Raw genomic sequence first — 13,664 nt, 5'->3', positions numbered from 1 at the left:
TTCTTAATTTTATTGGAAACCCACTGTGTCTGTTTTGTAAAACAATTGCATTATAGCAGGAAGTAAATTGAGCAATAAGCATTAAAACCAACCAGTATACTTGTATTAAACTTCAACTTAGTTGAAAAAACAGACAGCTTTTTAAATTTCCATTTTAGATTTAAGAAATTGTCATTTTTTTATGTTAATTTCTTGAAAAAGTACTCTTGTGTTCAAAGTGGCCAAATTTATTTCTTCTTTAATCTTCTGTTGCCCTAACTTGCATGCATTTTTGTTTCTTTGAATTAGGAGCCATAACTATATACTAGTTATGTTGTCTCCTCATAAATACCAAGGAGATGCGCTACTTGAAATATATAAAAAGATACAAAATGAGTAAAGACAAGGATTCTCACCATCCAAGAAGATTGGCAAAACTTTATACTAGAAGATTTTGGAAATCTCTGTGAGCCCTGAAGGGTTAAGAATTATATAATAATCAGAAGCTTGAGAACTGCACGATTTTACTTTTTAAATGTTAGTCTCAAATTACTGGATTCAGAGACTTTGGGTGATGATGGTTTAGGACTAGGTAGAAAATGGGAGACTAAAACTGGATAAGTATTGCTCAGAAACTGGGAAACAGAGGTGAAAGAGGGAGTCTGTCCCTCTGGTTAGATTTCATCAGCATTAGAACCTACCCGTCCCTATTCCTAGGTTATGTATCATTACTAACATATCACTTGAGTCTGTTTCTTTAATACTAAAGAATCATCAGTAATTAAAAACCACTTGTTTTTTGACTTTTTTTTCTAAACTCTTTTCCTTTCCTAATTAGCATTTCTTTACTGTGTATGCTAAGAATTGTAAAAGTAGTGTGGAGTTGGGTAGTCATGGTAAAAGCAGATGTGTGATTCTCTAGTGTGATTCTCGTTGGTGTTTTAATTCCAACCAGAAAAAAGTTTTCCTTGGCAATCATACTTTACTCTCCCTCCTTCCCACTGATTACCTTGGCTATGAGGTTTAGTTATTTTGGTGCATATTGGTTTAGATTACATAGTAGTTAGGCTGTCAACTATTTAATAGGTTCGTTTTCCCCAACTTGGCTTCTTGCCTGTTCTTGAAGCAACCAAGCCTTTTTTTCTGTGAACTTAGGAACAAAATTGAATGAAATAAAACTATTCTTAGCAAGTATTGTATACAGTTAGGCTCATATATTTAACAGTCAATGTTTATAATTCCTAGAATGGTACAACTTGAATCATAAGGGCTTTCAATAAGTCATCTAGTCTACCCTGTTCCCTTTTGTGAATATTTCCTTCTATGTATAAAATAGGATATGCTTTTATGTCTAAATTTGTCTTCGTTAGGTTTTATATAGTTGAATAGGCTCTATCCAGTGAATGTGTGAAGTGAGTCTTATTTGTCCTACACTTAATTTCCCTCAGAGTTCAAGTTATTTTAACATCTTTCAGAATTTTGTAGACTTCAATCATGTCCTTATTACTCTACTGAAAGTTCTAATTCCTTTTGATTCTACTTTCCTTACAAAGGATTCTCTTCCCCCAAGCCATCGCCACCTACAGTTTTTGTCTTATTTTAATTATCTTTTTCTGGACCATCTCCAGTTGTAATATACTGTTTACTTGAGACCTAGTGACCAGAGCAATACATGTTATTTATGCATGAATTTATCATTAATTATTTGAGTTTTATCTCAAATATCCTTCTAGTTTTTACATGACAGTTTATTGCTTTGCTTCTGGAAGCATATTAAGACCAATGACTTTAGAATTATGTGCAGAGATTTTTTTCAGACCCTCTCCTGCCCTTTATTTGATAACTTGGATAAGGTTTTTTAGTATATTTTAGATTATTTTTCTATAGGCAGAGTTTCTTAACACTTGCCAATATTGAAATAGATCTATGACTTTTCTGCCCACTTATACAACCTTCAGCTCTTCCTATATTTTTTTGCTATCAGTTTGGCCCTTAAGAACCCAGAATTGCTTAGCATCATCGGTGAACTTGACAGTTTCCCAGGATACATCTTCGTAATTTGTAACTCTATTAAATAAGACTGCTCCTAGAACTAGTGTTTCTACCTTACCATCTAGAGATTTGTTCATTTATCCTTATTTTTTGTTTTCTGTCTTCATCTGTAACAGAATAATTCCTTTTTTGGCTAAATCTCTCAAGAACCTTGTCAGAAATCTTTCAGATATGACTTCATTTAATTTACAAAACTAAATTGCTTTTCCTCTAATTTTATATTTACTTTAAGCATTATTCAAAATGCTATGTTGGTAATATTAAGGTATTTGGAAAATTCCTTTAGAAGTGTATAAGTCTTAGAGACTTGCATACATTCCTTGTCTTTTTTTCCTTTTGAAATACTGCATTGGTAATAAGGGCTCTAAGGAGGAGGTTCAGCCTTTGGCACTATTTTAAAATGGTTAAGTTTGATTTTAACCCTCACTTTTACATCCATATTATCAAAAGCCTGTTTTCTCTGATCTAAACTTTTAAATTCTCAATTCCTGTTTCCCTTTCTCTCTCTTATGTGCCCAATATCTTATCTCAGGAGTTCTATACTTTCTAAAATGTCCAGGGTTACAACTAATTCATTCTAATATGTTAATGAGAAGATGCTTTCACTTCATCCATGGCCAGAATTGGTCATTTCTGGGTCTTCTCTTGATAATAAGTAACACTAATCTAAGTGCCAGGCCTTCACAAATATTCACTTAATACCCACAATAATCCAGTGAGGTAGATACTGTTTTTCCCCCTTTTTGTACTTGAGAAAATTGAAGCAGTAAAAGATGAAGTAACTTGGCCAAAATCATACAGCTAAAAGTGTTAAGAGTCAGGATTTGAATCAAGGAGTCAGGTTTCAATCAACATTTTAAATTCTTTTATGTATTTAAATGGCAATTATATTTTGTATTATTTTCAGAATATAAATGTTTTTCTTAAATTCTTCATCTGTAATATGTACACAAAATGATAGGAGGTGTGTGGTGGGAGAAGTTTCATTTCTGATACTAGATTCCTAGATAAACAGTTCAAAGTACACTTAATTTGCTTCAGGAAAATAAAACTGCCATTTATTTACTCATTCATCAAATATTTATTCAGTGCCTAACAAGCAATAGGCACTATTCTGGATGCATGGGATATATCACTGAATAAGAAAGGTAAATATCTGTTGTGGAGAACCTACAGCTGTGGAAAGTAGGTGACAAAGACAATAGACATAAATTATTATGTTAGAAAATAAATGCTATGGGGAAGAAAATAGAGCATTGGGAATATAGAGGTAGGGATGAATTGAAAGAAGGTGAAATCTGAGTGAAGACATGAAAGATGCAAGGGGGTATGGATACCTAGAGGAAAAATATCCCAGGCAAAGGAAACTGTCAGTGCAAAGGCCCTGAGGTAGGAGTTTGTGTGTGTGGTGTGTACAGGGAATACCACGGAGGCCACTGTGACAGGAGCAGAATGATGAAGGGATAAGTAGGTGGGCAGGAGGAGTTCAGATGATGTAGGACTTTATATGCCATTGTAAGGCCTTTGGCTTTTACTCTGAGCAAGATGAGCCATATTTTGATGTCCTATTATGCCAGCTACAAAATTGGTCCTTCATAGACATTATTTCATTTTCTTATACAGAGCCCTAGAAGACAAATGCTTTTATTATCCCATCTTACAGAAAAAGGTACCAAAGTTTAGAGACTAAATAACTTGCCTAAAGTGTTACAGCTTGCATGTGGAAGAACCAGGATTCAGATCCAAGCCATATATTTCTTAAAACCCACGTACAGTTGACCCTTCAACAGTGCAGGGATTAATCTGAGTATAACTTAAATTCATGGTTTCTCCACCTCCATGGATTCAACCAACCATGGATCATGTAGTACTGTAGTATTTACTATTGGAAAAAAAAAAATCCACGTATACATGGACCTGCACAGTTCAAACCCACGTTGTTCAAGGGTCAACTGTACTTAACCATTATGCTACTTAAGTTCCAGTTTGTGAGAAACATTTTGAATATCTTGTGGACAGTAGCTCAAAAAATGGAACCAGTGAAGTCTGTGTTATTTTATAATATTATCCTATATTTAAATATAATATATTAAAATATTATGTATTTTGTTACTTATAAAGGAATGCCTTTTACGTTTAAGGGTATTGACTTTCTGGTTTTTTTCCTTCCAGGTGGCTTAGATATAGACTCGTTTCAGGAGCGTGAGGAAGGCCGTGCGGGACCAGATGATAATGAGGAGGTCATGCGAGCACTGCTCATTCATGAGAAGAAGACCCCCTCTGCCACAGCAGGCTCAGTGGGGGCGGCTGCTCCTGTGACCACTGCCAATGGCAGTGACTCTGAGAGTGAGACCAGTGAGTCAGACGATGACTCTCCACCCTGTGCTACAGCTGTGGCTGCACATCATGGGGAAGAGGATGAGGAAGATGATGAATTTGAGGAAGTAGCAGATGACCCCATTGTCATGGTGGCTGGCCGTCCGTTCTCCTACAGCGAAGTGAGCCAGAAGCCAGAGCTGGTGGCCCAAATGACAACAGATGAAAAGGAAGCGTACATAGCAATGGGACAACGCATGTTTGAGGACCTCTTTGAGTGAGCTTTCCCTACCTTTTCCTCCTTTCTCTAATGTGCATTTCAAAAAGAAATTCCCTACCTTTGAAGAAAAGTGTTCAGTGGCCTTCTGCCTCTCTTGATGTAAATCAACTGTTAATCTTGTGCAAAGAGTAATGGGAGAGAGAGAAAGTTTGATTTTTATGCCAGAAACTTCTCCATGTGGTAGGTTGGCTATAAGCATGCCCTTTCCTATTACTACAGTATTAATATTTTGCTGTATTTCCTTATCTCACCTTTTTTCTTTCCCTTTTAAGACACATTTTTCTCCCTTCTGAAATGAGTGAGAGAAGTCTAAAGGTAAATTCTTCATGTCTGCCTGTAGAAGCCCACTTTGATAGGTTACAGTAATTCATTGATCCCATCCTTTTTATTTATTCCAACCAAGCATTCCAAAAAACTCCTGATATTGCTGCCAACCAAGCAGCTTGGCAACAGGCAAATCATTGATGAAGGAAACAGAAAAATCTTAAAGCTTCATATTGCTTCACAGTTTAGGATGGAGTCAATATGTAAGGGGAGATGGGAGTGTGTGTGGAAGAAGGATGGTTATGCGTAAATCTCATGATTAATATCTAAACCAAAATTGGTGTCTTTAGAACTGACTTGACTGACAGATATTATTGTTGTGCATAATGCCTTTTGGTTTGTATGTTAGATAATAGAAAACAGAAAGTGTGTTTGGTAAGCCCTTAGGAAGAAATTAGAGAAAAAACACAGACTTAGGATAAGGAGTCCATGTAAGGGGTTGAAGAGTGGAGAGCATTGGGAACAGTACCCTTTAACATTGTCTGAGTTTGTGCTGATTTGGAAATCCTTTATATAAAGCTGAGACTGCTCCCCTTCTTTTCCAGTTCTTCCACAGTGCTATAAATTGTTTAAAGAGGCCATTCCAGCAGAAATCAGCATATAACAATTGATTACTCCTCTCTCTTTTTTTTTTTCTCTCAACATTATTGATGACCTTGTCTCTTTTGATTCTTGTCAGGAATGGTATTTTAGAGTGCATCCAGTATATCATTGAGCATTGTAACCTCAAGGAAAATACTTTATTTTTGGTTCTGATATGTAGTATGGTATTATTCCTTAAGGCAGAACTTTAATACAAAGGTCTACAACAATTGTATTTTTTATAATATTTCCCCTTGCATTGTTATTTTAAGTATTTATCATTTTATAGTACATGTGTAAAGTTGAGATAGGTTTTAAACATCTGAGCCTTGTATAAAGTAATGGTTCATTTACCTGGGTTGTATTATGACTGAATATTGACAATAAATCTATTTTATACTGACTGAAATTTGTTAATCTAGCTCTGTAACATCTTTACATAATTAAAATGAATACTCTTCCCATTTAAAAAAAAAGTGTTTCAGAATATGTTCTCTTATTGGTCATGTTTCAAATAATAGATGCAATTTTATGTAGTCTAAACTTTTTCTGGCAATAAGTTGCCTCAAGAATGACTTTATGGGAGGAGCTTCAAGATGGCGGAAGAGTAAGACGTGGAGATCACCTTCCTCCCCACAAATACATCAGAAATACATCTACATGTGGAACAACTCCTACAGAACACCTACTAAATGCTGGCGGAAGACCTCAGACCTCCTGAAAGGCAAGAAACTCCCCATGTACCTGGGAAGGGTAAAAGAAAAAAGAGAAAACAGAGACAAAGAATAGGGACAGAACCTGCACCAGTGGGAGGGAGCTGTGAAGGAGGAAAGGTTTCCACACACTAGGAAACCCCTTCATGGGCGGAGACTACAGGTGGTGGAGGGGGGAGCTTCAGAGCCATGGAGGAGAGCACAGCCACAGGGGTGCAGAGGGCAAAGTGGAGAGATTCCCGCACAGAGGATCGGTGCCGACTAGCAGTCACCAGCCTGAGAGGCTTGTCTGCGCCCCTGCCAGAGCAGGCGGGGGCTGGGAGCTGAGGCTTGGGCTTCAGTCGGATCCCAGGGAGAGGACTGGGGTTGGCGGCGTGAACACAGCCTGAAGGGGGCTAGTGCACCACAGCTAGCTGGGAGGGAGTCTGGGAAAAAGTCTGGACCTGCCGAAGAGATGAGACTTTTTCTTGCCTTTTTGTTTCCTGGTGCATGAGGAGTGGGAATTAAGAGTGCCACTTAAAGGAACTCCAGAGATGGGCGTGAGCCACGGCTATCAGTACAAACCCCAGAGATGGGCATGGGACGCTAAGGCTGCTGCTGTAGCTACCAAGAAGCCTGTGTGCAAGCACACGTCACTATCTACACCTCCCCTCCTGGGAGCCTGCGCAGCCCGCCACTGCCAGGGTCCCGTGATCCAGGGACAACTTCCCCGGGAGGACACACGGCGCGCCTCAGGCTGGTGCAATGTCACGCTGGCCTCTGCTACTGCAGGCTTGCCCCACATCCGAAACCCTCCCTCCCACCCCCACCCCCCGGCCTGACTGAGCCAGAGCCCCCGAATCAGCTGCTCCTTTAACCCCATCCTGTCTGAGCAAAGAACAGATGCCCTCAGGTGACCTACCTGCAGAGGCGGGTCCAAATCCAAAGCTGAAACCCAGGAGCTGAGCGAACAAAGAAGAGAAAGGGAAATTTCTCCCAGCAGCTCAGGAGCAGTGGATTAAACCTCCACAATCAAATTGATGTACCCTGCATCTGTGGAAAACATGAATAGACAACGAATCATCCCAAGTTGAGGAGGCTTTGGGAGCAACGATATATATATATATTTTTTTCCCTTTTTCTCTTTTTGTGAGTGTGTATGTGTATGCTTCTGTGTGTGATTTTGTCTGTATAGCTTTGCTTTTACCATTTGTCCTAGGGTTCTGTCCGTCCATTTTTTTTTAATTAAAAAATGTTTTTCTTAATTTTTTTAAATAACTATTTTATTTTATCTTCTTTTTTCTTTCTTTCATTTTTTTCTCCCTTTTATTTTGAGCTTTGTGGAGGACAGGCTCTTGGTGCTCCAGCCAGGCATCAGGGCTGTGCCACTGAGGTGGGAGAGCCAAGTTCAGGACACTGGTGCACAAGAGACCTCCCAGCTCCACTAATATCAAATGGCAATAATCTCCCAGAGACCTCATCTCAATGCCAAGACCCACCTCCACTCAACGACCAGCAAGCTACAGTGCTGGACACCCTATGTGAAACAACTAGCAAGGAAGGAACACAACCCCATCCATTAGCAGAGAGGTTACCTAAAATCATACTAAGGCCACAGACACCCCAAAATACACCACCAGACGTGGACCTACCCACCAGAAAGACAAAATCCAGCCTCATCCACCAGAACACAGGCACTAGTCCCCTCCACCAGGAAGCCTACACAACCCACTGAACCAAACTTAGCCACTGGGGACAGACACCAGAAACAATGGAAACTACAAACCTGCAAGACTGCGAAAAGGAGACCCCAAACACAGTAAGTTAAGCAAAACGAGGAAACAGAGAAACACACAGCAGATGAAAGAGCAAGGCAAACACCCACCAGACCTAACAAATGAAGAGGTAATAGGCAGTCTACCTGAAAAAGAATTCAGAATAATGATAGTAAAGATGATCCAAAATCTTGGAAATAGAATAGAAAACATACAAGAAATGTTTAACAAGGACCTAGGAGAACTAAAGAGCAAACAGTGATGAACAGCACAATAAATGAAATTTAAAATTCTCTAGAACGAATCAATAGCAGAATAACTGAGGCAGAAGAATGGATAAGTGACGTGGAAGATAAAATAGTGGAAATAACTACTGCACAGCAGAATAAAGAAAAAAGAATGAAAAGAACTGAGGACAGTCTCAGAGACCTCTGGGACAACATTAAATGCATCAACATTCGAATTATAGGGGTCCCAGAAGAAGAAGAGAAAAAGAAAGGGACTGAGAAAATATTTGAAGAGATTATAGTAGAAAACTTCCCTAATATGGGAAAGGAAATAGTTAATCAAGTCCAGGAAGCACAGACAGTCCCATAGAGGATAAGCCCAAGGAAAAACATGCCAAGACACATAGTAATCAAACTATTAAAAATTAAATAAAAAGAACAAATATTAAAAGCATCAAGGGAAAGACAACAAATAACGCATAAGGGAATCCCCATGAGGTTAACAGCTGATCTTTCAGCAGAAACTCTGCAGGCCAGAAGGGAGTGGCAGGACATATTTAAAGTGATGAAGGAGAAAAACCTACAACCAAGATAACTCTACCCAGCAAGGATCCCATTCAGATTTGACGGAGAAATTAAAACCTTTACAGACAAGCAAAAGCTAAGAGAATTCAGCACCACCAAACCAGCTTTACAACAAATGCTAAAGGAACTTCTCTAGACAGGAAACACAAGCGAAGGAAAAGACCTACAAAAATAAACCCCAAACAATTAAGAAAATGGTAATAGGAACATACATATTGATAATTATCTTAAATGTAAATGGATTAAATGCTCCCACCAAAAGACATAGATTGGCTGAATGGACACAAAAACAAGACCTGTGTATATGCTATCTACAAGAGACCCACTTCAGACCTAGGGACACATACAGACTGAAAGTGAGGGGATGGAAAAAGATATTCCATGCAAATGGAAATCAAAAGAAAGCTGGAGTAGCAATTCTTATATCAGACAAAATAGACTTTAAAACAAAGACTATTACAAGAGATAAAGAAGGACAATACATAATGATCAAGGGATCAATCCAAGAAGAAGATAAAGCAATTGTAAATATTTACGCACCCAACATAGGAGCACCTCAACACATAAGGCAAATACTAACAGCCATAAAAGGGGAAATTGACAGTGACACAATTATAGTATGGAGGGAACTTTAACACCCCATTTTCACCAATGGACAGATCATCCAAAATGAAAATAAATAAACACAAGCTTTAAATGATACATTTAACAAGATGGACTTAATTGATATTTATAGAACATTCCATCCAAAAACAACAGAATACACATTCTCAAGTGCTCATGGAACATTCTCCAGGATAGATCATATCTTGGGTCACAAATCAAGCTTTGGTAAATTTAAGAAAATTGAAATCGTATCAAGTATCTTTTCTGACCACAATGCTATGAATCTAGATATCAATTACAGGAAAAAATCTGTATGAAATACAAACACATGGAGGCTAAACAACACACTACTTAATAACCAAGAGATCACTGAAGAAATCAAAGAGGAAATCAAACAATACCTAGAAACAAATGACAATGAAAACACTATGACCCAAAACCTATGGGATGCAGCAAAAGCAGTTCTAAAAGGGAAGTTTATAGCAATATAATCCTACCTTAAGAAACCAGAAACATCTCAAATAAACAACCTAACCTTACACCTAAAGCAATTAGAGAAAAAAGAACAAAAATACCCCAAAGTTAGCAGAAGGAAAGAAATCATAAAGATCAGATCAGATATAAATGAAAAAGAAACGAAGGAAACGATAGCAAAGATCAATAAAACTAAAAGCTGGTTCCTTGGGAAGATAAAAAAAATTGATAAACCATTAGCCAGACTTACCAAGAAAAAAGGGAGAAGACTCAAATCAATAGAATTAGAAATGAAAAAGGAGAAGTAACAACTGACACTGAAGAAATAAAAAGGATCATGAGAGATTACTGCAAGCAACTATATGCCAATAAAATGGACAACCTGGAAGAAAGGGACAAATTCTTAGAAAGGCACAACCTTCTGAGACTGAACCAGGAAGAAATAGAAAATATGAACAGACCACTCACAAGCACTGAAATTGAGGCTGTAATTAAAAATCTTCCAGCAAACAAAAGCCCAGGACCAGATGGCTTCACAGGCGAATTCTATCAAACATTTAGAGAAGAGCTAACAGCTATCCTTCTCAAACTCTTCCAAAATAGAGCAGAGGGAGGAACACTCCCAGACTCATTCTACGAGGCCACCATTACTCTGATACCAAAACCAAACAAAGATGTCACAAAAAAAGAAAACTACAGGCCAATGTCACTGATGAGCATAGATGAAAAAATCCTCAACAAAATACTGGCAAACAGAATCCAACAGCACATTAAAAAGACCATACACCATGAACAAGTGGGGTTTATCCCAGGAATGCAAGGATTCTTCAATATATGCAAATCAATCAACATGATACACCATATTAACAAATTGAAGGAGAAGAACCATATGATCACCTCAATAGATGCAGAGAAAGCTTTTGACTAAATTCAACACCCATTTATGATAAAATCCCTCCAGCAAGTAGGCTTAGAGGGAACTTTCCTCAACATAATAAAGGCCATATACGACAAACCCACAGCCAACATCATCCTCAATGGTGAAAAATGAAACCACTTCCACTAAGATTAGGAACAAGACAAAGTTGTCCACTCTCACCACTATTATTCAACATAGTTTTGCAAGTTTTAGCCACAGCAATCAGAGAAGAAAAAGAAATAAAAGGAATCCAAATTGGAAAAGAAGGTGTAAAGCTGTCACTGTTTGCAAATGACATGATTCTATATGTAGAGAATCCTAAAGATGCCACCAGAAAACTACTAGAGCTCCTCAATGAATTTGGTAAAGTAGAAGGACACAAAATTAATGCACAGAAATCTCTGGCATTCCTATACACTAATGATGAAGAATCTGAAATTGAAATCAAGAAAACACTCCCATTTACCATTGCAAGAAAAAGAATACAATATCTAGGAATAAACCTACCTGAGGAGACAAAAGACCTGTATGCAGAAAATTATAAGACACTGATGAAAGAAATTAAAGATGATACAAACAGATGGAGAGATATACCATGTTCTTGGATTGGAAGAATCAACATTGTGAAAATGACTCTACTACCCAAAGCAATCTACAGATTCAATGCAATCCCTATCAAACTACCAATGGCATTTTTCACAGAACTAGAACAAAAAATTTCACAATTTGTATGGAAACACAAAAGACCCCAAATAGCCAAAGTGATCTTGAGAAAGAAAAACGGAGCTGGAGGAATCAGGCTCCCTGACTTCAGACTATACTACAAAGCTATGGTAATCAAGACAGTATGGTACTGGCACAGAAACAGAAATATAGATCAATGGAACAGGATAGAAAGCCCAGAGATAAACCCATGCACATATGGTCACCTTATTTTTGATAAAGGAAGCAAGAGTATACAATGGAGAAAAGAGTCTCTTCAATAAGTGGTGCTGGGAAAACTGGACAGCTACACATAAAAGAATGAAATTAGAACATTCCCTAACACCATACACAAAAATAAACTCAAAATGGATTGAAGACCTAAGTGTAAGGCCCGACACCATCAAACTCTTAGAGGATAACATAGGCAGAACACTCTATGACATAAATCACAGCAAGATCCTTTCTGACCCACCTCCTAGAGAAATGGAAATAAAAGATAACCCGCAGAATGGGAGAAAATATTTGCAAATGAAGCAACTGACAAAGGATTAATCTCCTAAATTTACAAGCAACTCATGTAGCTCAATATCAAAAAAACAACCCAGTCCAAAAATGAGCAGAAGACATAAATAGACATTTTTCCAAGGAAGATATACAGATTGCCAACAAACACATGAAAGAATGCTCAACATAATCATTAGAGAAATGTGAATCAAAACTACAATGAGGTATCATCTCACACCAGTCAGAATGGCCATTCTCAAAAAATCTACAAACAATAAATGCTGGAGAGTGTGTGGAGAAAAGGGAACCCTCTTGCACTGTTCGTGGGAATGTAAACTGATACAGCCACTATGGAGAACAGTATGGAGGTTCCTTACGAAACTAAAAATAAAACTACCGTACGACCCAGCAGTCCCACTACTGGGCATAAACCCTGAGAAACCCATAATTCAAAAATTGTCAAGTACCAAAATGTTCATTACAGTTCTATTTACAATAGCCAGGAACATGGAAGCAACCTAAGTGTCCATTGACAGATGAATGGATAAAGAAGATGTGGCACATATATACAATGGAATATTACTCAGCCATAAAAAGGGAACAAAACTGAGTTATTTGTAATGAGGTGGATGCACCTAGAGACTGTCATTCAGAGTGAGTAACGTCAGAAAGAGAAACAAATACCGTATGCTAACACATATATATGGAATCTAAAAAAATTTTAAAATGGTCATGAAGAACCTAGGGGCATGATGGGAATAAAGATGTAGACCTACTAGAGTATGGACTTGAGGATACGGGAACGGGGAAGGGTAAACTGGGACAAAGTGAGGGAGTGGCATGGACATATATACACTACCAAATGTAAAATAGATAGCTAGTGGGAAGCAGCCACATAACACAGGGAGATCAGCTCAGTGCTTTGTGACCACCTAGAGGGGTGGGATAGGGAGGGTGGGATGGAGGGAATGCAAGAGGGAAGAGATACGGGGACATATCTATATGTGTAACTGATTCACTTCGTTATAAAGCAGAAACTAACACACCATTGTAAAGCAATTAAATTCCAATAAAGATGTGAAATATATATATATATATATATATATATATATTTTATGTTTGGTAGAATTCAACAGTGAATCCATATGGTACATGGCTGTCTTTTGTTGGAGTTTCTAGATTCGTGATTCAATTTTTCTTAATTTTTAAAATCTAGTCAGATTTCTATTTTTCATGGTTCAATTTTGGTGGGAGGATTTCCAGGAATTCATCCATTTCACCTGGATTATCTAAAATCTTGAGGTGCAATTGTGCATAATATACCCTTAGCATCCTTTTTATGTTTGTAAATTCAGTAGTAATGTCCACACACTTATTTAATAATTTAATCTTATCTCTTTTTTCTTAGTCAACTTATTGAAATTTGTCAATTTTCTGGATCTGTGCCAAGAACCTACTTTTGCTGATTTTCTTTGTTGTTTTTTTCTCTCCTCTGTCTCCCTTTTAATCTATAGTATCTCATTCTATTTGATATATTCAAATTTAATTTTCCCTGTTTTTCCTAGTTCTTTAAGGTGTATAGTTAGGTTGTTGATAAATATATTGGAAATAAATTTTTATTTGAGGTAAAAGAAAAAAAAAGAA

At 37.6% G+C, this 13,664-nt stretch overlaps 1 protein-coding gene across 1 annotated transcript in view; it reads left to right on the top strand.

The window, feature by feature from the left end:
• The window catches only part of GTF2E1 (general transcription factor IIE subunit 1), a 36,020-nt gene extending 30,084 nt beyond the window's left edge, over nucleotides 1–5,936 (top strand). Inside the window, 1 exon segment of the mRNA XM_032630602.1 lies at nucleotides 4,204–5,936. Coding sequence (XP_032486493.1) covers nucleotides 4,204–4,628 — 425 coding nt within the window. The 3' untranslated portion in view covers nucleotides 4,629–5,936.
• Nucleotides 5,937–13,664: the final 7,728 nt, after the last annotated feature.

Source organism: Phocoena sinus, chromosome 4 (genome assembly GCF_008692025.1).
Source record: "Phocoena sinus isolate mPhoSin1 chromosome 4, mPhoSin1.pri, whole genome shotgun sequence".
Lineage (NCBI taxonomy): Eukaryota > Metazoa > Chordata > Mammalia > Artiodactyla > Phocoenidae > Phocoena > Phocoena sinus.
This window is presented reverse-complemented; position numbering and strand designations above follow the sequence as displayed.